The sequence below is a fragment of the Artemia franciscana genome, chromosome 8 (assembly GCF_032884065.1).
Source record: "Artemia franciscana chromosome 8, ASM3288406v1, whole genome shotgun sequence".
Lineage (NCBI taxonomy): Eukaryota > Metazoa > Arthropoda > Branchiopoda > Anostraca > Artemiidae > Artemia > Artemia franciscana.
The window spans coordinates 21,311,288-21,335,766 of NC_088870.1; the positions used below are offsets into that span (position 1 = coordinate 21,311,288).

General features: G+C 35.0%; 1 protein-coding gene across 11 annotated transcripts in view; it reads left to right on the forward strand.

The window, feature by feature from the left end:
* Positions 1–24,479, forward strand: part of LOC136030133 (uncharacterized) — a 149,239-nt gene that overhangs the window by 53,994 nt on the left and 70,766 nt on the right. For 5 of the 11 annotated variants that reach the window (XR_010618188.1, XR_010618186.1, XR_010618187.1 and 2 more), the window contains exon 6: positions 12,463–12,663. The exons of 5 other annotated variants lie outside the window; for them this stretch is intronic. Coding sequence is in view for 2 of the 6 variants with exons in the window: in XM_065708824.1 (XP_065564896.1) it covers positions 12,657–12,663 (7 nt within the window). In the remaining 4 variants the exon portion in view is untranslated. Of the gene's footprint in view, positions 1–6,914; positions 7,065–7,629; positions 7,746–8,813; positions 8,903–10,011; positions 10,120–12,462; positions 12,664–24,479 lie in introns of all 11 variants that reach the window. One more of the 11 variants, XM_065708825.1, reaches the window with a different exon arrangement.

Sequence of the window (24,479 nt, forward strand, 5' to 3'; positions counted from 1 at the left end):
AAAATCTTGCTGGTGGTGTGACATGACTATGGTTTGACATCCCAGGTTAGCCTACACTGCATTGTCACACTCTTGATCAACTCCTTTTTTGAACACATCTATGCTTTGGAACTGGATGGCAACTTTAGAGAGACTGTTCTAGTGAGAGACAGTACAAACAGAACCAAAGTGCTGGTGCTCATGTCAAAGGGGGACTTGCAGCTTCTTTGTGTTTTCTTTTTGTTGTACTTGTAAGGATGAGGAGAAAACTTGACTTGAGAGGTCATTTTCTAGCAGTTTGCAAGTAGCAATTGCATCTTCTCCCTTTCTTCAGTAGACTAGGGTGGCAAGTTTTAGGGACAAGCTGTTCCTCATATGGCTTATCTTGCAAAGCTGGTATGAGCTTTGTTGCTTGTTTTTTTACACTCCAAGTGCTTTAATGTCCATTTTATTATGGGGAGATGCTAGGGTCATTCCGAATCCTGGGTGTGGATGTACAATAGCTTTGTTCAGCTTCTTGACCACACATGGCTTCCTGGTGGTAAATGTTTGTTTTATGAACCTTGGGGCTTTGTTTGCTTTAGCAACTTCAGTTCATGTGTGGCTGTGGAACTTGAGTTTGTCATCAACAAGAACCCCCAGGTCCTTCTCACAAGTAGGTCCTTCTACAGTTTCAAGTAGATCATCTCCTATTTGGTAAGGTTGTCTAGGGTTGTCATGTTCTAGATGCAGGACTTTGCATTTTGAGATGTTTAACTGCAAACCCCACTCAGATGACAATCTAGATAGTTCATCTATATCTTTTTGCATTGTTGAGTAATTGGGGCTAATTTCAGCCTCTCCCAAGAGCTTGCAATTGTCAGCATATAGTGTCAGGTTAGTTGTACAGTTGTTGACTTATATGCTGAACAACATTGGCCCCAGGATTTTGCCCTGTGAAACTCCACTAATGAAGGTGTTTCATCAGAATAAACAGTTTTACTGGTGGCATCATAAATTATTCTTAGTTCCTCCAATAAGAAAGGCTGCAATCCAGGCAACTATATCCTCATGCACCCTGTATGCTTCCAGTTTTAGGAGAAGTTGATGCTGTAATTCATCAAAGGCTTTTGCTTGATCAATCAGTATGACATCCACTGGAAGGTCATCATCCAAGAGTCTGGGTCACAAAGTGATATGATTCAATGAGGTTAGTGTCAATTGAGTGACCTTTACAGAATCCATGCTGACTTTTTAAGAGTGACTGATTTCTTTCAAGGTGAGAGACCAGTGCATCATTTATGATGCTCTCAAGGACCTTGCATGCAACAGAAGCAAGACTTGTAGGGTGATAATTACTGGCATGGTCCTCTCTGTTTCTTGAAAATGGGTTTAATGTTGGCCTGCTTGTCACTTGGGCGCATTATGGAAGTATGTGACATCCCAAACATTACTACTACTGGCTCTGCAATTTGTTCACCTGCTTCTTTTAAAAGTCTGGGTCATAGGTTATCTGGCCCTACAGCTTTATTTGCATCCATTTTTATAAACCTTTTCAGAACATTCTCTATACATATAGCTGTCATGTACATTGATTTTTGGATTGGTTGCTCCAATAAAGTGGGTGGAGGGGTATTTAAGGGCTGAGTGGAGAAATTTCTGCCAAAGCTAGAGTTGAGCAAATCCACTTTTTCTTTAGCCTATGAGGCCTTTGTGTCATCCTCTTTCATGAGTTTCTGGGATATAGTGTCTATAGGGATTAGCTGCTAAGACATGGCACCAGAACACCTTTGGATTCTGCTTTATGTCAGCTGCATTTGCCTGTTTGTGGTTTTCTACAATCTTCCAAGTCAAATTTCTTAGCCTATTTCTGCTTTTCCTTAACATGTCATAGTGGCTATCTCATCTACACTTTCTGTATTTGGTCCATGCTCTTTTTCTTCTTTCTTCTAGTACTTTTGACTTCTTTGGGTAGGAAGGGGAGTGTTTTTGGCAGGGGCAACCAGTATACCTGGATATGTTTTTTTTTGCAGCTAGGACTTCTGTCTTAAATGCCTCTCAGCTTTTTTCCATGTTACCACAGTCAACCACCCTCTTATCAATTTGTAATCTGTAAAGGATTTTTTACTTCATTTTTCTTCTTGAAGTTTACCTGTATCTCAGTCAGGATACAAATATGGTCACTGCTTCTAAATGCAGGGTAATAGGAAATAGAAAGATTTTTTTTAGACTCATTTGTATATTATAAAGAAAGAATTGCTTTCTTCTTATGTTTCCTTCTCAATAGCCCTAACTGTAGGCTAACACCAACTTAGATAGTGTGTTCACCCTGTCAGTCACAGAATGGTAATGTGTTTTATGTAGGTTTATTAACCTGTCAAAACCATTTGACCTATATCTGATTGTAAAAGGCTTTCAGATATGGTGGATATGAAACATTTTGAAAGATTTATGAATATAGATAGCAATGAAAGTAAACATGATACTATTATTAATAAAAACATGCTGTATGTTGTAAAGGAATACTTTTGTGGTTTGAGTGTTTTTTGTTGTCCTGTATAAACATATATCCTAGGCCTATATATGAGACCATGAGAGGTGAAAGTTACATTTTTAGAGCAAACAAATTATTCCAAGAAAGAGTAAATGGTATTGATTAGAGTGTTCCCCTTGTTCTTAGTTCAGTTATGGAATCTTAAATAATAAGCTGTTCCTCTTGGCTAAATCAATGATTTGCTTTTTTTTTTTACCATTACTGTAATTGATGTAATTGTCAGTCCTTGTTTGCAAAATCTAGCTGTGGAAAGTTTTATCTCTACTTGCATATTTAATAAGACAGGTAGCTTTCTTAGAATATGATTACTGTGGGTGCATGTTAAATTATCCTATCATTGTTTTTTCTTGATTAGTGCCAAGTTTTGAGTTACCAAAATATATTTTTCCCAAATCTATAATCAGTGGTGACAGAAACTTTGTCAAGAATTAACAGTTATTCAACCTTTCAAAAGACTCAGCATTTTCATGGTTATTGTAAATACATAAAGTCATGTAAGTTTAAAATCAAGTATCAAAAGTTGTTAACCATAAATATTGTATGGTTGTTAACCATAAAGCAAGAATTTGTATTGATGAAGATTGTAAGACAAGTTTTTACTTCTCAGGGTGACTGTTAATACTGGTGTTGTTTCTTTATTTAATAAATATTTATTATTATTTATTTAAGAATTAACGACGCTTCTTGACTACTATGGTCCCTGCGTTGGCCCTGCAGTGCATTCCTGCATCTCTGGGCCCTGTATTACCAAGCTAAGGTCAAATCCACTGCTCCACCACATGACTACTAAATATTTCTCTCTCCCCCTGAGGTTATTTCAAATATATACAATTTAGTAAAGTAAGCCCTTTTTGAGTCAATTACCATCATGTTAGTAACTGTTGTTCAACAATACTGAGATAATAATTATAAAACAATGTTAGATTGAGCATTAAAGCATCTTTGAAAAACATTTTTGTTTTCTAGATACTCATCCCTTTTTTGACTGTATAAGATTACTCTGCTTGAAGCAAATGGGGTATGTACCTTAGACGATGAGGACAGTGTTTCCAGAGTTATTAACCATTTTTAAGCCTAACCTGTCCTCACAGAGTTGTTGTCAGTTCCACTTGTAATTTGGTTGGTAGGCACCTATAATCAAATCTACTCACCAAAAAGTATAAGACTATAAGACTCCAAACTATAAGAGTCTGGAATCCTTTGATTTCTTGGGGAAAGTCTTCATAGTAGCTACATAATGACCAATATTCTAAGCACATTGGGGTACTTCCATGAAGAAAGTATTGGGGGTCAGGAGTAAGTTTTGTATTTTAGAATCCTTATATCACTCCAAGCTGCAATTTAAGGTAATTTTAAGAATCTGTTCCCTCAGCCATGTGTTTTAAGCACATCTGGCTGTTTATGTGTAAAGGTTGATCAGCTATTGATTCTTTTATATTCTTTCTATTGATCAGCCCAAGGCATTTGTCTTCAGAAATTGTAGACTGATAGGTGAAACAAACATCCTGCTGAAATGGTGATAGTTGTGGTACCTTTAGAGGAACCATGTGCTCAATTTGTTTTCAATAATAAATGGTTGATATGCATGCAACTCAACACCATTTAGTTGAACCTTTGTAGCTCAACTCCTTCAACTCAATTGCATCCAATTATTGAGTTCTAGCATAGGTTCAGTTTGATAGGCCATGAGTTAAACAGGATCAGATCATGATGTAAATTGAGATAAATAGGGAATGAGGTTTGAGTTGCTATGGGCCAAAATTCTTGAATGGTTTCAGTTAAAACGAGGCACATGTACATCATGCTTACTGTTGGTACCCAGTTTGTGCCTCCAATCACTCATTTAAATTCCAGTTTGAAATAATGCAACATGCCTGCATTTTCTACTAATATAAATGCATAAAGTGTGTAACATTATACAAAATTTGTAGATTCACCTTATAGAGTCAAATTTATCTATTGCATAAAACCTACTAGCACAGAAGAATATCCATCAGAAGTGTCACTGCTCTCATATGTAGTCTAAACTTCTTTGCTACTGACCTTGTTACAGTTCATCATCACAGTGTGGATGTATTAATCTGATTTTTGCACCCACTATCATGGGTTACATAACTTACTCATATGATTAAAGACATATTTGGGTGTGAATATGAACAAATCAATCTTTCAGTTATTTAGTAATTAATGGCCATACCTAAAAAAAAGGATTGAACCTGATTTTTTGTATTTTGTGTTTGTTTCTGGAATGTCATTTGCTATATTGTGGGAGATTTTAATTTACTGGAATTACACTGGATCGATGGGTTTGCTGTTGCAGAAGGGGTTGAACACTTGAATTGCCCACTTCTGGACTGCCTTCATGAACATTTGCTATACCAAGCAATTGATTTTCCGACCAGGTATAGAAGTGGGCAGAACCCAACCCTAATAGACCTTTTGTTTATTAATGACCATGAGACACTCATTAGTGTCGACTCGGAACCACCATTTGAAGCGAGTGACCATGTTGCAATTACTTGTAGACTTAGGTTGTACCCACAGAAGGATAATCGGATTAAGCATGTGTACACAAATTACAACCAGGTCAGACATGAGTTAGCAAACCAGGATTGGTCATTCATTGATGATAAGAATATGGAGGAGGCTTGGCTTGAAATGAAAAGGGTTTTAATTAAAGCAACAGAAAAACATACAGTAATTTCCTGGAAAAGAAGACCCAAAACCCTACCATTTATCACTCGTGATGTCAAGCAAGCTGTACGGAAAAAGAAGAAGTATTGGAGCAAATATAAAAATAACCCCTCCTATGAAAATTATGAGAAATTTAAACAAACCCAGAATAAAGTTAGGTATCTCATGAGAAAGCTTACAACAGAATATGAAGAGGGATTGGCATTAGATTCAAATTCTAATCGTAAGAGATTTTGGAAGTATGCTTCAGCTGGGAATCCAGGGAGACACTCAATTACAGAACTACTTGTGAATAGTTAGTACCCCAAATAATATAGCAGCTGAATTGAGTAGACAATTTAAGTCTGTGTTCACGCCTCCAGACGATGCCCCCTTACCAGAAGCACCAGAATATTCTATTGAGGAACCTATGCAAAAGGTAACTGTGGTTGCCTCTGATGTGGAGAGGCGGCTGAAGCTGCTTAATCCTAACAAATCAATTGGCCTTGATGAAGTTCACCCACGAGTATTGAAAGAAGCTCATGCGGAAATAGCTCTTCCCCTTACGAACATGCTTCAGAAGTCTATTGATACTAAGCAGATTCCTCAAGACTGGCGGGATGCAAACGTTAGACCTATACACAAAGGGGGTAGCTTCCTGTCATTCAGAAAAAAAATTTGAAAATCATGTTGGTTCTTTTCTTTCTGACAGAAAGGTACTCTGCCTTAAAATTTCTTTTGATATAAGATCCTAAAAAAAACTTTATTAATTCTAATAATTCTAAATCTTTCTGTAACCCCATTCTAAAATTTTTACTTTTTTATACTAAAATGAAAGCATGTATCTAACTAATGTATTGTCCTAAACATAGGGGGGGGGGATTACAAATTTGTAATTTTCACTATATTTTCAAAACCCCCCTACAAATAAAGCTGCTTCAATACGGCGGGAGGGGGGGCTGGCAAATGCCTGTTCCCTCCAATTGATGAAATCAGGATGAAAATCTTCATGGTAAATGTTCAAGTCCATTTTCAGTTGCAGCCATATCAGCCAGTGTCATTTCAGAAATTAGCAGAAGGGCTTCCACTAAAGTTTTTGTTTGTCTTTGCTAGGCATTGGAAATTTTTGCTGAAATCAGAAGCCATGTATACACTCTAGGGTTCTATAGGTTGGCTGCTTGAGTACTTATTTAAATGGTAGTATCAATGTATACTTGTACAGACAGGGAAACCTTTTCTGGAATTCTTGGTGAAAGCAGGATTCCAAATGCAATTTGCAACAGAATTGAAATATGTACAAAAAAAGTTTGTATACTATTTATAAGCTAGGGAATTTGTGATAATTTAAGAGAAAGCTATTGGAAATTTGTGGTTTGGCATAATCTGTTAAGTTTTAATTTTAAATTAAGATGTTAATAGTCTAATATGCTCTGTCACAACTTATTTGTCTGTAGTTAATTTCCTGGAAACTAAGGAGATATGTGCTACAAAATATTCATCTCTGATACACAAGGCTATCTAAGTCACATGGCTAGGCAATGGGACCCTTTTTTGTTGTTTGATTAATAATATTTTATGGATATGGTTTTTCTTTTTTAAGTTCATTTGTGATATGTACATCTTGTATCCTTGGAGGAATCCATCTTCTGCTTGGTCCTTTGATTGTCCTATTTTTTTAGTCGATAAGATTAAATATTACTCAATTAAAACTGAGTTACTTTCTTTTTAGATGGTTTGTCAAAATGTATATGGTGAAGCTGAGGTGAAAGACTACAGAGTGTCAGCTACAGAGGAATTAAATAGATGGTCCAATAAGTTAGCAGCATATGTCTCACGGCTGAGAAGAGATAGAAGAGAAAACCTTCAAAGACTGACAGTTGTAAGTTGTGCACTGAAGCAATGTAGAATTACACTTAAAGCCAAATATGAAGGAAGACAAAGAAGATTGGCATCAGTCAAATCTACTTTACTAACCCAGTTGATACCTATTGCTCCTAGTTTTAATGAAAGTAATGAATCAGTCTCTTTGGCTGATTCTATGATGGAAAGTAGGAGAAAGAGGGCAAAGTATAGGTTTGATCTTGAGGATTTTCAGCTTGAAAAGTGTTTTGGTAATTGCTCTGCTGAGAGTGGTTGTAAAGATTGTAGTAGGAAATCTGCTCTTGAAAATTTATCATTCTCAATAGATCCTAAATCAGCTAAAACTATATCCTCTTTAGATTTGGGTATATTTGATAAAGTTTGTAAGGATAGTTCTCGAAAGAGGCATCCTGTAGATGATACAATGGATGAGCTTGATAGGTTTCTTAGGTGTCCAGTGAGTAAAATTAGAAAGTTGGGATAGTTATTTAGTTCTATTTTCTTATGTCAATTTTTGTACTGTGATAAATACAATTGATATTTTTATACATTTATGATTTTTTACTAATTACCTTCAACTTCAGGAATGATTTGCATCACTTTTGGGCTTGGCTGAGGAAATGAGAGATGAAGTGTTGCTGATTGACATTGGGGCCCTTCTGTCTTCTGTTCAGATCCTGCTACCTGTTTTATGTCCATGGTAGTAATTTAATCTATTTTACTGTGAGAATTAGTTGAAATTCTATTTTAATGCTTTGTTTCTAATTAAGATTTAATCTCGGAAGAAAAAAAAATATCGACACAAACGGCACATTGCTTAAAATCCCTCAAATTTAAAGATAAAAAAAATGAATAGAAGATTTTTTGCATTTTGCAATTTTTTGGCTTTAATTTTGGACCAAACAAAGAGGGCTATTAAAAATAATCTTACTTTTTTTTTTATAAAAAAGAAGAAAATTTCCAAAACTATAAAGAAAAAACCTCTGTAGCCCTTTATGCCATGATGAAATTTTTATCCCTGCTTAGACTTATTGTGATATCTGAGTCAAGAAATAGAGTTACAGCTCCCTGCTGTAACTCTAATTTCTGTTCAGAACAGAAATCCCTGATAATATAGCAAGCGTGATTAAAATGTTTTGCTAAAGTACAGTTTAAAATTTGTATTTGCTCTCTGAATGCTGTGGGTGAAAAAAGTATACAAATTCTGAAAGAAGTTTAAGTTAATATTTGAAATAATGGACAAGTTTTAAGACTAAATAAGCTTTCAAATAACAATTCGAGATTTAATTCCACTGTGACTTCATGTGTATTTTTCTAGGATTGAAAACACAATAAGCATTATTTTAGGTCAGAATCGCTTAAGTACAGCTGATGTTAAAAACGACAACCTTTGCCCCTGTGCATTTTCAAGAGTTGGTTGCTTAAAATATTTTTAGCTGTAGTTCCTCTTAAAGACTTCAGTATATGAACTGCAGTACTCGTTTGTCATATAGAGGCCCCTAACTGATTCTTCAATGTTGTTTGCTAAAGATTAATGTAAGGCAAATGGGATTCGTTAATTTGCTGAAACGGATGCTCTTATCAATTTTTGTTGTTAAAAATGAATGAAATTCAAGATAAAAAAACAGAGAACACAGAAATGAAAGGTTATAAATCAGTAGTCAAACAAAGAGAAAGGAATTGTTTTCGTTTTATTCCTTTTTTATATGTTCATAAATAAATTGTATATATTAGTGGAAAGCACATCTAGCTGATTTACTTTTTACAGAAACCCTATTCGAGGCAGAATCAGCTTCCTCACGGTTATCCATGCTTATTGACTGCAAGATGTGATCCTGTCACCTTCTCATTATCTCTGTAAGTTATATTAATGGTTAACCTCCCTGTTGGACTTCTTGTCTAATATTTTTTATGTCAACAATGTATCCAGGTCTCCATTGAAATAGCTAAAAAAAAAAAATTATTAAATTGGAAGAATGGGAAAACGTTAACACATTCATTTTGTTTTCTTGTAGTACGCAGTGTACTTAAATTCCATATAACACTTATGATTTTTACTTAAAACATAGGTTTTATTAATCCGTTGCAATCCTATATAAATACTTGCTGATGCATTGAGGGTTCATTTATAAGTTTTCTCTTTGTTGTCGTGAATCCTGACCAGCTAAGTTTCTTTAGTCAAAATTTGCATTTTCTTCTGTCAACTAAGATAATGACTGATGGCGGGAAGGAGGTACACTCCTGATTAAATATAAGCTAGTAAAATAAAATTCTGCATTTTATGAGTATTTGGAGTATATCCAGAAACATTTCTCTTTCTCTATTGAAGATTGGAGCTTGGTTTAAAGTTGAACAATGTTATGCAGGGTGTTTTGACTTTTACCTTGACGTGGACTTGGCTGATGTGTATTCTAGTTCAGAAAAGAAAACACATTAGTTCCATCTGCACTTGCCGAAGACAGACTCGAATTTCTACTTTAGAAAAAGTAAATATTCTAAGAGTTTAGATAAAAAAGAGGTTGTTTGATTTATCAGTTCAGTCCAATTTAAAGTTAAGCTAGATTTTAAAATCAGTCATTTTATCTTCCATATGAGCTGGAAAAAGTCCTTGGAAATAATAATATAAATATCCTTGCAAATAATAGCTATAGTTTTAGTGACACATCAAGCTAGGTTTTTGGCAGCCTTTTTTATGTTACCATTTGTCACAAAAAAGCCTGAACTTCGACTGTAGCCTCATTTGATTTCTAAGTAAAGTTAAAGTCGTTTACATGCATTTAGTGATTTATAGTATTGGCGGCTTGTTTATTGCGAGTGAGCAAGAATGAAATCTAAAATAAATGTAGTTTTTGTTTATTATGGGTGAAACGAAAATGCTATTTTTCCTCTATTTTTGTCTTTCATTTCTATTATCACATAAAATGTCAATTATCTTGCACTTTTTGTTGAAATTTATATTTGTACAGAACAAAACATTCATGGAAGTGTTGATCATTTCATTTGGAAGAAAAATTGCCGCTCGTTTGCCATTCATCTCGAATTTTACTGCACCAATGGGATGAAACATGGTCCAGGTATGGTTTAAAAATTGGTCTCGCTGATTCTAGCTTACTTATTAGTTCTTTTGAGATATTCAAGTATGATCTCAGATTAAAGAAAGTGTTTCGATCGAAAAACATATTGTATATAAGGGTCTTTGAAATACCTGTCAATACATAGTATGAAGACTAGATACAAATCGGGAGGCATAATGAGCAAGTATCCTTACAATTTTTTATGATTGCCCAAGAAATGGAAAAGAGATCAGATCTTTGGTTAAAATAGACCAATAATATAAAACCCAATAAAATAAACCAAACCTATTACCAGAATGTGATGTAATTTAGAATAGTTCCCGTTTTTCGCAGGATCTACCACTCTTATGCTTCCCAGGCACTTTTGGGTTTCGCAAATCTTTCTTTATTGGTATTTTTGCAAAAAATGCTAATAAATAGTTCCTGCAACACTAAAAACTTACTTCGTCCTGAAAGCCTAATATTTATCTAAACTTTTTTTAAAAGAACTCTCTCTTTTTTGGCTATTCAAGCTGCAAAAAAAAGCGCCACATATTTTTTAACATCTATAAGTAATTTAAATGTATATGCTTTTAACATAATTTGTGGGGGGGGGGGGCTACTGACGAACGGTAACTGAACAACAACCTAGGTAGGTCTTGTGGACAATTTTGAATTATTCTCGAATGGAACACAACAGAAAGTATTTCCAAAATGTGTTGGAAGAGATCACGTAAAATACTACTATTTACTTTGTTACGTACGAAATGCAGCAAGTTTGGCTTTTCTATGTCTGTACCTCCAAAGTTCGGCTGATATATACTCGTTAAAATTAACTGCTTAAGATCATTTAAACTAAGAAGAAGCTCTTTACTTCTCCAATGAGAGCAAAATAGCGTCTAAAGATAGCTAGAAAAACAACTATAGGAACTAAGCAATTAGTTTTCTGGTGAACCGGAGATTAATTCTGTTTTAGAGAAATTAAATTTTAGCCGAGAGATGAGGCAAAAGAGGCCTGTTGCTAATTACCCTTTGCTTGAAAGTGTTTGTAGCAAGAGATTCAGTACCTGGTCATGCATTTATTTTTGTTACTTTTTCTGTTACTGTTCAGAACAGCTTGATGGTCTTCATTGGCACAATGTACAAGCTGTAGATCTCCACTCGGCTATTAAAAATATCGACGGGGACACGTCCATGAATCGTCTTTCTTCTCTTTGGAAAAGTAAATTCAAAATTTTGATGCGACCTTTCTAGTGGATTTTTTCTACAGATCCCTCTATTCGTGATAGATCTCGATTTAATCAATTTTTATACATCCCTGATAAAGGCTTATGCCAGCTGTGCCCCTTCCTTAGACTATCTCTCTTGACTTTTTCTCCAATTAGCCATGGATTGATGGCAACTTTGGAATCCAACAAGCGTCCATAGTCTAATAGGGGGCCCCACCTGCCTAGAGTTCGAGGCGAGTGACCCAATTCACGTGCTCAGGCAGTTGCTCTAACAAAAATTAATTGAACATTTGTTGACCAACAAGTCGCCTGGAATGTCAAGGCAAGTAAGCTTCCAAAACCTACTAAATTTTACCCTTGACCATGTTCATTTTTTGTTCTTCAAAAATATTTAAACCTTATGGGAAGATTAAGCTATTTAAAATCGGCAACTTACAATTGAACGTTCAAGTGGAAGTTCCATTATATTCATAACGAACCTTTTTAGTCAGGTAGATTGGCTTTGTCTGACTAAATCGAAGATTTGTAAAATGCAACTGTCTAAGGTGTGTATGGGCTGAAATAAATACTTTTCTGATTTGGCTTTAGAAATGTGTGAAGTATTTTTAGGCATTTCAGCTCATTTAAGGTGCATTGTAAAATTTAGGATGAGAACGTTTTCTTTAAATGGCATGTTAAAATTTTTAAATGCTGAATTTAGTTAACATCTAACCGATGTTTTTGTTTTTTCTAAGAAGAATAATGGGAGGTTTAGTAACAAAAATCAGGTATTGGTGGTACTCGAGACAATTTCTCCTACTCGCTCAACAGATAGTACCAAGTGAGCTATGACGGCACGACTTCTCAGGTGTACCATCGTAGCCTAGGCTGAAGCTCTACTGACACCCTTGATAATAAACGTCTTAATTTTATTCCAAGCTGTTTTTAACGAGCAAAATTTGAAAAGGAAACACTTTTCATAATTGAAAAAATAAAAATGTGTTGCTGAAGAAAAAAAATAGTTCTAGTTTTTGGCAGTTAAGGGAAATACAGAACATTCATTTACTTTTTGTATATGTGTGTGTTTGTGCAGTTTCACGTAATAAAGGTTGCAGTTTCTGTCGAGTTCATACAAAAATTTGTTTAAATATCTTAGTTTTAAGAAAATGGACTGCAGCCTAGTATGATTTTCTTGCATAGAAGTAAAGGAAACCAAATGGACTTCAAGAGATTTTGTTTACCACCCAGATTAGAGAAGAAATGAAGTAGTTTCTGAGACTGCTGGATTGTGTCAGTGCAACTACATGACAAGATACTATTTGTTAATTTGTCAGATATGGTGGAATAGACATGACTGGTAATTATCGTTTACACAATATATTCTTGATCTCTAATCCTTACGACTTTTAAATGACGGCATTAGCGCCTCTTGCACATTAGTTTGAACTGACAAATCACCCCCCCCCTCTACCATTTCCTAACCGTAATCAGGATATTTAGCAGTTCTAGAGTTTTCTTATAGTTCAGCAGCCATTTACGAGAGGAAAATGAATCTTTTATTGAAAGAATTTTTAATGCATTCCCTATCACATTTGTCTTATCGCATGAAAGAAGGTGTTCAGAGATAATGATGAATAAAAAATGAACTAATTGGTATCACTGCTGAAAATGAACAATGTCTGTTAGAATGTCTGACTGCATATTGTCAGAATGTAGTCTAATAGATAATTAAGCGACAAAATACCTTTTTTATGAAAGATAGCTAAATTTTTTGCAGCCAATTATACATTAGAACTGGCTTAGAGATCACACTGGCTATATATGACGTACGAAAAAATGAAGAAAACAAATACAAAACAACATTGAGGATGATTTTCATCCAATGAATAATAAAAAAGCAGGCAGTACGAAAAAGACCTCGACTAAGCTAACTTCACTAACCCTGAAAGATTATTTATATATATATATATATATATATATATATATATATATATATATATATATATATATATATATATAAAAATAATATGAATGTAGCCTTTACGAAAAACTAACTAAGTAAGGTTTCGCTAGTTTTACTTCCAAAGGTTAGTTTTTATCTTTCATAGTATTTGTATTATTTTTGGAGCATTGAAGGCGGCTTTGCGGAAGTCGGTGTCGAAGTGTCTGACTTACTTGCAGAAAATGTCCTTAATGTTATTAAATATTTTAGTTCAATCCTTACTAAAAAAAAAGGTGCATTTGGAAGCTTGTTTGTATAGACTGTCTATTCTGAAAGGAATTAGTTCTATTTGAATATTTGTTCCTTGGAAATCTGATGCCTGAGCTTAAAAAAAAAATAGAATGCAGAAAAGAAGTGGAATTTTGAATGTTCAAGTTAGACTTGATATGAGTGAAAAAATAATTATTACTGACAATGCAGCTCTACTAGAAGTAGAAAATTCAAAAAGGAAAAAAAAAACGTGTCCATATCGTAATGATGGGTCTGACTTTTATTTATTAAATTTTTCTGTATGAAAAGCCTCAGTTTGTTGATTTTGAATTTGTTTTACTTGATTAAAATGCTGGTAATTTGTAATTTTCAATTTAACTTTAATATTAAGGAAAAATAATCTGTAATAGGTCTTTTTTGGTATCTGAAAATAGGTATTTTTTAATCTGAAAAGCACAAGTTAAAAAGACGTTAATGAAATACTTAAGTTAAAATGTATGGATAGCTTGATGATGAATTGGTTCTGCTTAATATAGGGGAAGGACAATTAGGTCTATATTGCTCAAGACTAGTTGACACTGAAAGCTATTGAGCGTTAAAAAGACAAAGACCGGAAAAGGTTATATATATTTATGTATGTGTTGCCGATTCTCTTTCTCACTAATGTGTATTTTTATTTCTTTTTCTCGGGGCTCGCACCGTTGCTGAGCCTTAGGCATTTTGTGCATAGCCCAAAAATGTGTCATGGAAATTAAATTTAGCACGCTAGCAATGGATGCTTTATTGCCATCTATCTGATTTAATAGAATGTGGTCAGATCGCCAACTTACAGACAGTACTTGCGGGGATTTCTAGGATTATTTTAAAGACCTATTTAGAAAAATTGACGGTATCGACCTGACAAAATCTACCTGTGAAAAGGACCTAGGTGTAATTCTGAGCTTGGACCTCAAACCAGAAAAGCATATCGGCCTGGTTGTGCGTAAAGCGTCGAATACTCTCTGGCTACTCAGTCAATCCCTACGATACCTTGACAATCACTCAAAGATCTCAGCATACACAAGCTACGTCAGGCCACAGCTTGAATACGCCACTGTCATCTGGTCACCATATCTCAAAAGGATATTGACAGAATAGAACGGGTCCAGAAACGCTTTGTAAAAGGACTTCAAGGATTCAGAAACCTTCCGTATGACGAAGCTCTAAGAAGGTTCACCCTCCATAAACTTGAGACAAGAAGAATGATCTTAGACTTAAAAACCCTCTTCAAGATAGTTCATGAGAATTTTGGGAACGTAAAAGACAAGCTTGTTCAAATAATTCCCCAAAGCAACACAAGGTCGCACAGTCTGCAATTGGAGCCCGTGATGATGAAGATTGCAAGATCTAATTCTTACCCTCATTCGTTCATACCCCGGGTCATCAGGATCTGGAACAAACTACCATTCCCAGTAGAAAAGATGAAATCACTGGAAGCCTTCTCCAATAGCCTAAACATAAACATACCATATCTCGAGACTTTTAACGTAGGACGACTTTAAATGGAAATCGTGCCGCAGTCAATCCGCTCTTCGCCCTGCCATAACATTTTTCTTTTAAAAAGGTGTCAGTTGTACAGAAATTTTGTATTGAGAGGCGTGAGGAATAAAGTTATTTTATTTATTTATTTATAATAATTAGACGACCAATCAGCTTGTTTGAATTTTTGTTTCGGTCTTGTAATGAATCCTCTTATAATACTGTTTGTATCGGCCATATTATATATAAGACTTCGCGAAGATACGTTCTTTTAGCATGAAGAAAAGACTGATATAGCTAGATATAAGTAGCAAAAATTCTTCAAATAAAAGTAAATAGCAATATTAAAGCCTTAATTGAGCAGAAATAAGCCACGATAAGCCAAACTTAATATGTATGCTCCCAACATTTCATGCAAATGGAAATGACTTGAAATAAAATTATTTATTTCACTGAAAATAAAATTACGAATCTAGTCAAACCTAAGAAAAAATAACATACCTCATGTAAGAGGGGTGCTAGCACCCTTTTAAACCCCCCGAAGGATTGATCGTTTGTTTTCGTAACCTTAGTCTCACTAAGACCTATTGCGCTAAAACATTAATTAATAAATTAATGTGTATTAATAAAACTATTGCGTATTGAAGAAAAAAAATTAAGTCTATGAGGTAAAAAATAGGAAGTAGTTTTATTTGCTACCGTAAATCTAGCTATGTTTTGTCTTGGTTGTTCGGGTAGGTTTAGAACTTGTAAGGATTTTCTTGGTTAAGGGACTTCAAGTCTCTGTTGGACGCGGGAGAGTGATGGTGTTTGGGGGACTGAAAACTCCATTTATGGTCGGTTTGAAACGTAAATCATTAAGTCTAAAGGCCTAGGGGGTTCTGAAATTAGGTTGGAGGGCACTGACATACCGAAAAATGGGGACTGAAAGCAGAACTTTTAAGTTTTTTGAAAATTTTGAAAGCGGCCGGTTAATTCGGAAAAAATAGAAAAAATGAAGTATTGTAAACTTAGGAACGGGTGATGGGATCTTAATAAAATGATATCGTGTCTCAGAGCTCTTATTTTAAATCCTGACCAGATCTGATGACATTGGGGATAGTTGGAGAGGGGGAACCTAAAATCTTGGAAAACGCTTAGAGTGGAGGGATCTGGGTGAAACGTGATGGGAAAAATAAGCAGAAGTCCTAGATACGTGATTGACATAACCGAAATGGATCCGCTCTCTTTGGGGGGGTTGAGGGGGGGATTGTTAATTCTGTACAAATTAGAAAAATGAGGTATTTTCAACTTGCGAAAGAGTGATCGTATCTTAATGAAATTTCATATTTAGAAGGACCTCGAAACTCACATCTCTTATTTTTATCCTGACCGGATCCAGTGTCATTAGGGGGGGGACCGAAAATTTTGGAAAAAGCTTAAAGCGGAGAGATCAGGATGAAACTTGGTGGAAAGAATAAGCAAATGTCCAAGGTGACTGACATAAGCGGACCGAATCCACTCTCTTTGGTGGAGTTAAGGGGGGAGGGAGAGTAATTCGGAAAAACTAGAAAAAATGAGATATTTGTAACTTACAAACAGGTGATCAGATCTTAATGAAATTTGATATCTAGAACGATTTTGTGCTTTAAAACTCATTTTAAATCCCGACCAGATCCGGTGACATTGGAGGGGGAAGCCGGAATTCTTGGATAACGTGAAATCGAGGTATGTTACGAATGGGTGATCGGATCTCAATGAAACTTGATATGTAGAAGAATCTTATGTCTCAGATGCTCCATTTTCAATTCGAATCGGATCTGGGGACTTAGAGGGTTGGAGGGGGAAAAAGAAATCGGAAATCTTGGAAACGCTTTGAGTGGAGATATCGGGATGAAACTTGATGGGAAGAATAAGCACAAGTTATAGATACGAGATTGACATAATTGGTACAGATCCGTTCTCTTTGGGGGAGCTGGGGGTTCTTAAATTGGAAAAGTTAGAAAATTGAGGTATTTTTAACTTAAGAACGGGTGACCGGATCTTAATGAAATTTGATATTTAGAAGGAACTCTGTCTCAGAGCTCTTATTTCAAATCCCGACCAGATCTGTTGACATTGAGGGGAGCTGGAGGGGGAAACCAAAAATCTTGGAAAATGCTTATAAATGTCGTAGATACATGACTGACGTACCTGGACTGGATCTGCTCTCTTTGGGGGATTTAGATGGTGGGTTTCAGTGCTTTGGAGAGTTTGGTTCTTCTGGACGTGCTAGGACGATGAAAATTGGTAGGCGTGTCAGGGAGCTGTACAAATTGACTTGATAAAGTCGTTTTCCCCGATTCGAACATCTGGGGGGGCTGAAAGGAGAGGAAAAATTAGAAAAATTGAGGTATTTTTAACTTGCGATTGGGTGATCGGATCTTAATGAATTTTGATATTTAGAAGGACCCCGTGACTCAGAGCTCTTATTTTAAATCTCGACCGGCATTAAGCCTCTGATTTTCCTTTTAAAGCAATCTATTGATTCTTAGAATTTTTCTAGAGCTCATACCATATGAGCTCTTGGCTCTTCAGACCTCGTCACAAGTGCCATATGAACTCTTAGCTCTTGTTTTTTTTTATTATTATTATTATCCAACAAAAGTGCATGTAGAAGTTTGTCAATTTTTGACAGTCCATGTAGACATTCATTGGTTATTTTTGAACATTCATTCTTTTGAAACATGTTACCAGAACTTCACAGAAAATAGGATATTGGAAAGGAGTGGAATTTTTAATATTTTAACTAACATGGATTACTATGAGTTAAAAACCACTGACAGTATAGCTCTACCAAGCTCTAACAAGTCATCTGTTCACATGTTACGATTTGTCTATTTTTATTTTGCCTATGAAAATATAAGTTTTGTGAGATTAAAGAAAAAGATAAAGAATAATCTATAGAATATACTTAATTAAACTAATTAAATAAATTTTCGGGAAATTTGATACAAAACTTAAAAGAAAATAGCATCTTGGAAAGAAGGGGTATTTCTGCTGTTAAACTAAAAACTAATTATCACTGACTATACAACTCTACCAAACAGAACGTGCAAGTGTAAAAAAGAAGAAAACTGATGATTTTGAACTTATTCTGCTTAATTAATGTGTCTGCAATTTTTATTGTATTTTGTAAGGTACATAACTAAATCAGCGGATGATGGCCTATAGGGTATCAATTACTTCTTTCTGTTAATGACTGCTTGTCATTGATAAAGCAACTGAAAAAATACCAGTCGTTATGGTCTTTTTTTTTATAAACCTATATAAACGAACGTCCAAATGTGTATTGTTTTTCATTTGAGAAGTTTTGACCATGACACGAAAGTTTTTTCGTTTTTATTGTACGGTGACAGCTTATGCAATATTTTAGCAGCTGTTTTGTGTTCCATGCTGTTTCAACCCCCTGAAAACTAGGCTTCAGTCTAATGACTATCAAAAAGAAGATGGCACTTAGTGAAAACCTAATGAAAATGACTTACTTTTCATTTGGCTTTTTAAAAGCACACTTGATAGAAAATTAGCCAAATACGCAGACCGAGCTTTGCTCTTTCCCTAACACGTGGCCGGCTTGTATATATGTGATTCTCGAATTGTATATTAGAATAATTATTTTTTTATCTTTGGTTTTAAGCCGTCTGGTGGCTAATCAGCAATTTCAATTGAATTGTTGTTCTGATGTCCTCCTTCCTATTTATCATTCATAGACCTATGACTTTATTGGACTTACATTCTCCTGAGTGTTGATTGAAGTTCCAGCATTAATTTTACTTACTTCTTTTTGAGCGGCACTGAAATAACACGTTTCTTCATTCCATTGTAATTTTGATATGTCCTCTAACCACAGACTTCGTTGTGTAACATTTAGTTTACAATATTCGATTCCTCCTTGTTTATCCTTCACAGATACAACAATTTTGTAGAATATATACTCTCCTGGGAGGTGATCGATAATCTCAGTAATAATTACATTCAAAACATAATATTACATTTCGTTGTACTTTTAATTTGTCTTCTATCCGCAGATATCGTTCTGCAAAGTTCTGTTTGCGATTCAACGTGATTTTTGCTGCTGCTTGTTCGATGCTTTTTGTTTTAGTTGTTGGGAGTCATTCCTCATTTTGCTTTATAGGTGTCCAAAGTGATGCGATCACTCTTGATGAAAAATGATCGTTGCTCTTTAAATGCATATGAACGTGACATCATTCCAATGAAAAGTATTTTCACAAGTTAAGGCTCTAAATGAATATTTAAAACGTTAAGTGTTCCAATTTTCAGAAAAATATTTAAGCCGTTTTTGAGAAAAAAAAAATAGATACGCAATTATTGCTCGCTTGAAGGGAGGATATATGTTTCTCTGAAATGCGTTTTATTTGCTTCCTCCCTTGGTCAGCACCGTTGCCGAGCTTTAAAATTTTGCACATATTCCAAAAATGTTTCATGAAACATTGGCTGTTTAAATTAAATTTAACACAATCAGTGGATGATTTTATTGCCGTCTATCTGATTTGATTTAGTTCAGTGAGATTTTCAACTTGCAGATGGTATCTGCGTAGATTTTTAGGATTGTTTTAAGGATCTGCTAAATAAATTTTCACTAGCATTGGATGCTTATATTGTCATCTATCTTAATAGTTTGTTGTAATCAAGGTCTTATCCAGGGGGATTAGGTAAAACGTAAAAACTAACTCGTAAAAACCTAGCAAAATGGATATAACAAACTCTTATGCGTTTTTTTTTGTATATACACCGGTCCCCTTTTCGAAAAAAAAAAAATCCTTGCATAAAACACTCCTCAGAAAAAAAAATTTGGATACGGCCCTGTTTGTAATCATCAACTTATAGACGGAATTTGCCTAGATCTATAGGTTTTTTTTTTATTACCCACCTAAGAAAATTTTATGACAACTGTCAGACAAATTAGGTGAAGTATCAGTCACAATCAACAAGTCGAAGGGCATTTCCCTTTGGTCTTCTGCTTAACGACTCAAGGATTTCTAGCAAGCCAATCAGCTTGTTTGAATTTTTACTACTGTCATGGAATGAATCCTCTAATGATCGTCTCTGTGACGACCATCTCCTTGCATTTATGATAACGTGAAAGGTCAAATCTTTAAAACTTACCTCGAGAAAAGACTGATATAATTAGATGTATCTGAAAAAAAAAAATCTTCAAAGAAAAGTTAAGATAATATTAAACCTTGATCGAGCAGAATTAGGCCATGATAAGTTTAAATAAAATTTTGAATTGGAAAAATTCTATTTTCCATGGGGGGGGGGGAGAGAGTATTTATTTGATTCGTTCCTTTGTCAGCACCATTGCCGAGCTTGGAAATTTTGTGAATATCCCAAAAATTTGTCGTGAAACATTGGCTGTTTAAATTAAATCTAGCACAATCGGTGGGTGATTTTATTGACATCTGTATGATTTGATATAGTTCAGAAGGATCGTCATCTTTGCAGATGGTATTTGCTTAGATTTTAGGATTGTTTTTACGATCTGTTAATTAAATCTCAGTTCCATTGGATGCGTTTATTGCTATCTACCTTAATAGTGTGTTGTAATCAAGGTCGTATCCTGGGCGGTTAGGGGGCTCCCCCTCCCTCCCCCGAAATATTCGTCTGACTAAAAAAAACGTAACAAAAATGGATATAAACAAACTTGCATGCGTTGTTTTTATTTTATTTACTCCCCCCCTCCCACGAAAAAAATCCTTGTGTAAAACACTCCTCGAAAAAAAAAACCTGGATACGGCCCTGGTTGTAATCGTCAACTTATAGACGGAATTTGCCTAGATTTATAGAATTTTTTTTATTACCCACTTAAGAAAGTTTTATGGCAATTATCCGACAAATTAGGAGGAATATCAGCCCCAATCAACAGGTCGAAGGGCCATAGTCTTCTGCTTAACGACTCAAGGCTAGCCAACCAATCAGCTTGTATGAATTTTTGCTACTGTCGTGTATTGAATCCTCTAATGATCGTCTCTGCGACGACCATCTCCTTGCATTTATGATTACGTTAAGGTCCATCCTAAAAACTTACATGGAGGAAAGACCAATATAATTAGATGTAACTTAAAAAATTATTCAAAGAAAAGTAAAGATAAATATTAAACCTAAATCGAGCAGAAATAGGCCATGATAAGCTTAAACGAAATTTTTGAACTTGAAAAAACCCTTTTTCATGGGGCGTGGGGGGGGGGTTAAATCTCTAGAACCAGTTATAAAAATGGTGTGGTGTTGAAGGAATATTTTTCATCAGTGTAAAATATGCTTAAAGGACGACCTGAAAAAGATACCAAGCTATTGGTCATTCAAGTTTCTTCCAGGTAAAACCACCACTCTTGGGAACCACCGATGCAATAATTTACTTTCATCTTTAAAGAGTTACTTTTTTCCATTAATTTTGGAAAACATCAATGGAATTGAATTCTACAGTCTTGCGCTGTTACCTTCTTGAAAAAGTATTGTGATATGACTATAATGAAAATTATAGCCAAATCATAGAAGAAGAATAAAGGTGAATAGGTAGAAGAAATGAAGCATTAAAAACAAACCCAAAGTATGTAAACCTTAATGGGTAAACATAACCCTTTACAAAACCCTGCATGCACAATCCCTACCAGTCATCCTGCCATAAGCAATATGAATCGCAACATTGATAAAAACGTATTGATAAGCTCTGCTTGATATAAATTTCATGTCTGTAAACATGTTTCGAAAACGGAAACTCATTTTTATGACACTTAGTATTAACCAAGTGACATAGCGATCGCAAATTCTGTCGGTCTGTCTGTCGGTCCCGGTTTTGCTAGTTTAGGCACTTCCAGATAAGCTAGGACGATGATATTTGGAAGGCGTATCAGGGACCAGACCAGATTAAATTAGAAATAGTCGTTTCCCCGATTCGACCATCTGGGGGGGGGGGTAACTTCAGAAAAATTAGAAAAAATGAGGTATTTTTAACTTACGAACGGATGATCGGATCTTAATGAAATTTAATATTTAGAAGGGTATCGTGTCTCGAAGCTCTTATTATAAATCCCGACTGGATCTGGTGACATTGGTGGAGTTGGAGGGGGAAACCTAAAATCTTGGGAAACGCTTAGAGTGGAGGGATCGGGGTGAAACTTGGTGGGAAAAATAAGCACAAGTCCTAGATACGTGATGGACATCACCGGAATGGATCCGTTCTCTTTGGGGGAGTTGGGGGGAGGGTTAATTCTGAAAAATTAGAATAAAATGAGGTATTTTTAACTTACGAAGGAGTGATTGGATCTTAATGAAATTTCATATTTAGAAGTACCTCGTAACTCAGGTCTCTTATTTTAAATTCCGACTGGATCCAGTGTCATTGGAGGGAGTTGGGTGGGGGGAACCAGAAATTTTGGAAAAGGCTTAGAGTGGAGAGATCAGGATGAAACTTGGTGGGAAGAATAAGCCTAAGTCCAAGATACGTGACTGACATAACCGGACCGGATCTGCTCTGCAAGAGGATGATATTTTGTTCAAACGATTTAAGCTGCCTAGAAAATGTCTAAAACGAAATTATTTGGGTAAACGACGCAATGCTGGAAAATATTCAATGGTTTTGTCCAACCCCTTTCCTCCTTGTAAATTGTAAGTCAAATAGATCTTTTAATTTGTCTGGATGAAAAAAGAATAAGACAAAATACTGCAGGTTGGCCAGTTTAAACCTTACAATGATATAATTATCCAAAATTCACCTTAAGTCACACGGGATTGTACACAGAGAAAGTTTACTTTGGGCCATAAGAAGTTGGGCTTCGCGACCAAAAGTGAACTGTAATCATTACAACTTTTTTCAACTCTTTTTTCTTTCTTTCTTTTTCCATTGGTGTCAAAATTACACAGGATTTGCTTTGCATTGATTATTGGTCATTATAAACAGATTTGCATTGACCATATAAAAAGTTTTATTTGAGAGAGTAAATCTACGTAAGTGATTTTAGGTCATAAATACAAAACAATCATAGAATCTCATTGTAGAAGTCTAAAGCCCTTATATACAAATGTTTTGAATAGTAAACCAACAGGGAATTTACCTAAGAAATTGAATTTTGTATAGACCTAACTAATCATAATATTGGGGAGGTCAGGCTCTGCAATGCATCCGTTTCCATGGAAGCTTACCTCTCTTGGGTTAACATCCTTCCCTGGCTGTTTTTGAAATATTAAAGATGTGCTGTTTTGACAACATGGATGCACATATAGTATTTTGGTTTAGTTTGATTAGCATTTACTGAAAGTACTAGTAGAAGTTGTAGTAAAACCCTTTACTTAGGCAGAGCTATTGCGCTGCTTATAGTTAAATCCAGTCCGTGGAGGCTTATTAAAGTTTTTTATTTGTTGTTCAAGCAATTTTGTAAAACTGCTTGGACTAAGAATACATAAACTGCCGGTACATCATTAATACTAAATTGTAGATATCAGGTAAAACTAAAACAGAAACAAAGGGTTTAAACAAAGAAATTAAGGGTTTAAACCCTTAAACAAAGGGTTTAAGCTGTCTTAAAAATGTCCAAAGCCGAATCTTACAAGTAAACGATGTTTTTTGTTATCTTTATTTTGAAATATATGGTGCTCATGCGTCGACCATTTGGAGTGTCACTGGACAATGGTCTGAATTGTGTTAAAAAGGAAAAAACTTAAAATGTTTGCTTCAAAATAAGCATTATTGAACAATTTTTTTTTTGTTACTGTAACTAATGATATTTGAATAGTTGGATAGCGATTTTCTGTAGAAATTGGTGTATTTTATATATATATATATATATATATATACATATATATATATATATATATATATAAGGCCAATGAAAATACTAGACAAAAAAAAAACGAATATTTTTGGTAGGGGGGGGGCCACCTCGCTTCCTCAGTGCTACAATGAAAAGTTAGAAGGCAACACGTTAAGGAAATTTGGAAGGAAATAATTTCTGAACGGAAATGCGAATTTAATAACTCGAATAAAAATAACGACGTGGAAGCCAAAAAAATTTTAAATTTACAAGCCAAAAAAACATTTATTCAAAACCTAACACTCATATTACGATTCGTAATAAGCGATAGTACGGGCCCAGTACTAAAAAGTGACTGAATTGGTGAGATTTGTTCCTTTGCTAGGTAAGTCAACGTAATAAGTTCAGCTCGGGAAAACACTACTTCATACGTTGTTTAGCGTTAATCAGTGCTTCTAATAGTGGCTTTCTTTTTCTTGTTAGCTTTTCACGTTGTTTGCATAAAGCTTTTTTAAAACTCTCAAATAAAATGTAAGGAACATAAATAATATTTTAGTTTGTCCTGGAACCCTGCGTGTGACATTAGGACATACCATTGTAAAGGAAATAAGCAGAACAAAATATAAAGCTATGATATATCAGGTGCAATTTCTTGTG